The sequence below is a fragment of the Vidua chalybeata genome, chromosome 1, assembly GCF_026979565.1.
Source record: "Vidua chalybeata isolate OUT-0048 chromosome 1, bVidCha1 merged haplotype, whole genome shotgun sequence".
NCBI lineage: Eukaryota > Metazoa > Chordata > Aves > Passeriformes > Viduidae > Vidua > Vidua chalybeata.
This window is the reverse complement of record NC_071530.1, coordinates 149,284,752-149,287,991: the sequence shown is the minus strand read 5'-3', so window position 1 is coordinate 149,287,991 and position 3,240 is coordinate 149,284,752. Positions and strand designations below refer to the sequence as shown.

The window sequence follows — 3,240 nt, the reverse complement described above, 5'->3', positions numbered from 1 at the left end:
TGTGAACACAGATCTCTAGAAGATGCCACACAACCTGCTTCTGCTTTCTCAGAAAATTCAGACTTTCTTTGATTTCAGGGAAATCTTACAGCTCCTGAAAACACTGCTGTATGTAACTCTCTAATGGGATCACCTGCCCAAGGCAAGGGATATGGTATTTTAGGAATCAAATGCTGGGGTTATAGTTATGCAAAGGTCTTCTGGCCTTAAAATAATTTTTGTACAAGGAAGAGGAAGAAAAACTTGAAGTGGGGTGTGTGTCTCTTCCCTAAAATATGCATCTGGAGCCACTGCAAGACACTAATTATAAGCCCAGGTATTTTCTTTGCAATTATTGGTAATCCCATATTGGTAGATGGGGATCTACTACTCAGGATGTGCAAATATGCTGGTTAAAATGCTTTTAAGTGACAAGATTTTGAGTCCTAAGGAATGCTGACATATTTATCACTATACCTCCATTTCTTTTCTTCCAGATTGTGGGAAGTCAGTGACCATGCCGACCTCCTCCACCCAACTGCCAGCCCTTGACTCTATCAACTCCACCGAGCAACCTAACTCCAACATCAACTTGTTCTCCAAGTTCATCCACTCAGACGAACAACTGTTCACAGATTTTTATAGCCTGTGGATTGTCCTGATGGTAGTCAATGCCATCATTTTCCTGGTGGGTGTTGTGCTGAACAGCTTGGCACTGTATGTCTTCTGCTTCCGTACCAAGACAAAAACCACCTCTGTTATTTACACCATCAACTTGATCGTAACTGATCTCCTGGTGGGCTTTTCCTTGCCTGTCCGGATCATCATGTTCTACAGTGCAGGGGATTGCAAGAATTGTTCCTTGGTTCACATCTTTGGCTACTTTGTCAACATGTACTGCAGCATCCTCTTCTTGACATGCATCTGCGTTGACCGCTACCTGGCAATAGTGCAGGTGGAAGCCTCACGTAAATGGAGGAACCCCACCTGTGCCAAGGGGATCTGCATCTTCATTTGGATCTTTGCCACTGTGGTGACTTTCTCCATCCTGACCATGGCGATACGGTTTGCAGAGTGCTGCCTCTCCAAGATCCTGGTCCTGATGGTCTGCGAGTACTTTTTCCCTCTCATCATAATCATCTTCTTCACCACCAGGATTATGTGTGCCCTGTCCAAGCCCAGCCTCATGCACCAGAGTCGGGAGAGGAGAATGAGGGCTGTGCAGCTCCTTATCACCGTTCTCATCATCTTCATGATCTGCTTCACTCCTTTCCATGTGCTACAGGTCGCAATCTCCATCAACCCAGACATGCCCCACAACGTCAGCCTCCTCGTCTACCACGTGACAGTGACTCTGAGTAGCCTCAATAGCTGCATGGACCCCATTGTCTATTGCTTTGTCACCAATAACTTCCAGTCAACCATGAAAAACATCTTCAGGAAAACCGAGCCAGAGCAAACTAATGCAGACATCCTGGGTATGAACAAAAACTCCAAGGGCTCCAACGCAATCATCGCCTTCTCAAACACAATAGGAAGCCCTCTGAGCTTGCCATCACCAAGCAGCGTTCAGATATAACCCACATCTGATGGGACACATTGCAGTAAGCCAGTGCCATGATGCTGGAATATTGATAGGATGCACAATACTATAGTTTTTGAACTCTTTGTGTTTTAGGCTGAGGTTCAGACTGACAGTGGTGGAATTTATTCCTCAAGAACATTGTGGTCTGTTTGGAAATGGAATCTACAGTGCTGTTAGTACCATACAAAAGAGAGTCCATTAATTACTGTTCCCAGCAAGGAAGTTTTCTTTGTATTTTAATACAGACGTTTTGCTAGCAACAAACTCTTTACTGTGGTTTTCTTTGCATGTTTGTCATCATAGTGCAACACTTCTAGGATGACTTAGAAAGCAGGATAGCTCTGGTTTGTAATGAAAGATTTTGTGCCTATATTCTTAAGAATAAAGGACAAGAAGGATGTTTCCAGAGCTATCTACTACAAAGATTTTAGATGCCAATGGAATGGGAAAGAAAGTTTTCTAATCCACATGTCACTAGTGACTATTCATTTGATCCTGAAAAGTCTGAATCTTCTCAGGGAAGAGATGAAATCAAGCAGTGAAGTCTCTTCTTGGCTATAAGAAAAAATGCATGTCAATGTATACATTTTCATACAAATTGTCTGTGTTGGGGAGAAGTTAAGAATATGTTCCACCTGTATTTGGATCACTAAATCCCCTGAACTGCAATTGAGTATACAAAAATCTGTAAACACGAATATGAATCCCAGCACACTCTGCTGTTCTGCTGTCTCCCTGAGGAACAGCCAAGATGTAAACCAGAACCAGACTATGATGCTATGCTACTCTGGTTTGGTTTTTCTTCCTGGCATGTTGTAACATCAGGGTTTGCTGTCCTAATTCTCCCAGCAGCCCATCCACTCAGTCACTCAAAAGTCAATACTTCCAAGCACAGAAAAAGAATGCATCTCAGGCATCTAGGTTGAAATAATTCACCCCAGGACAAACTCACTAGGATGTTTTAAAGAGCCATGTTAAAAGCATTTAAGGCCTAAAGACACTAAGGATGCTACAAAATTCTAGCACCAGTGGTGGGGGAATGTTTTAGATGACATTATATCAATGAAACAATGCAAATGCAAAAGAAAAAATTATACTAGGAAAACTGCAAACCTGTGGCATGAACAGCAATAACTGTTGTTGTTGCTCCACATTTCCTCATTCACATCTATGACCACTCCATCTGGAAGGCTACTATGAATTCATCAAGTCTAGTGATCAGCTTTTCCTAGCACTCACTGTTGTTACCTGTCAGAAGAGCAGGCGTTGGTCCAAGCTAGAGCATCCTGGAGTACTCTGCTTCCTTGAGATCTGACTGTGGTACAGCCATCTCCATTCCACAGAAACACAACATAAACAATGCCTCAAAGTGCCTCTTGCAACAGGGTTTTCAAGACTTTGCTTCTTGCAACACATACATGTTTCACCTAATCTATTTCCCTGACCAACCCAATGGGTATAAAATTTGAATCATCAATATCACTGCAATACAGGGAACTGTGTGTTCCAGCACCTATTCCAATGGAGTCTGTAATTGCCAGTACCTGCAATGTGAGCTCTTTCCCAGGCAATGCAGCTAAGTCAGTGCCCTTCTGCTGGGACCTCTATTCCTTTCAAGAGGATTTTCCCTCCAGGAGGTGGTGATGAGAGGCCACCAACACTATGGCACTATCCCA

The 3,240-nt window shown here is 43.1% G+C and overlaps 1 protein-coding gene across 1 annotated transcript; it reads left to right on the top strand.

Moving 5' to 3' along the window:
- Positions 1 to 487: 487 nt before the first annotated feature.
- Positions 488 to 1,752, top strand: GPR20 (G protein-coupled receptor 20). Its single transcript, XM_053953210.1, has one exon. The coding sequence runs from the start codon at positions 497 to 499 to the stop codon at positions 1,556 to 1,558; it is 1,062 nt and encodes a 353-aa protein (XP_053809185.1). The 5' UTR covers positions 488 to 496; the 3' UTR covers positions 1,559 to 1,752.
- The last annotated feature ends 1,488 nt before the right edge of the window (positions 1,753 to 3,240 follow it).

Coding starts and splice junctions, on each gene's coding strand:
- GPR20 (XM_053953210.1), top strand. CDS start 497: ATGCCGACCTCCTCCACCCAACTGCCAGCCCTTGACTCTATCAACTCC.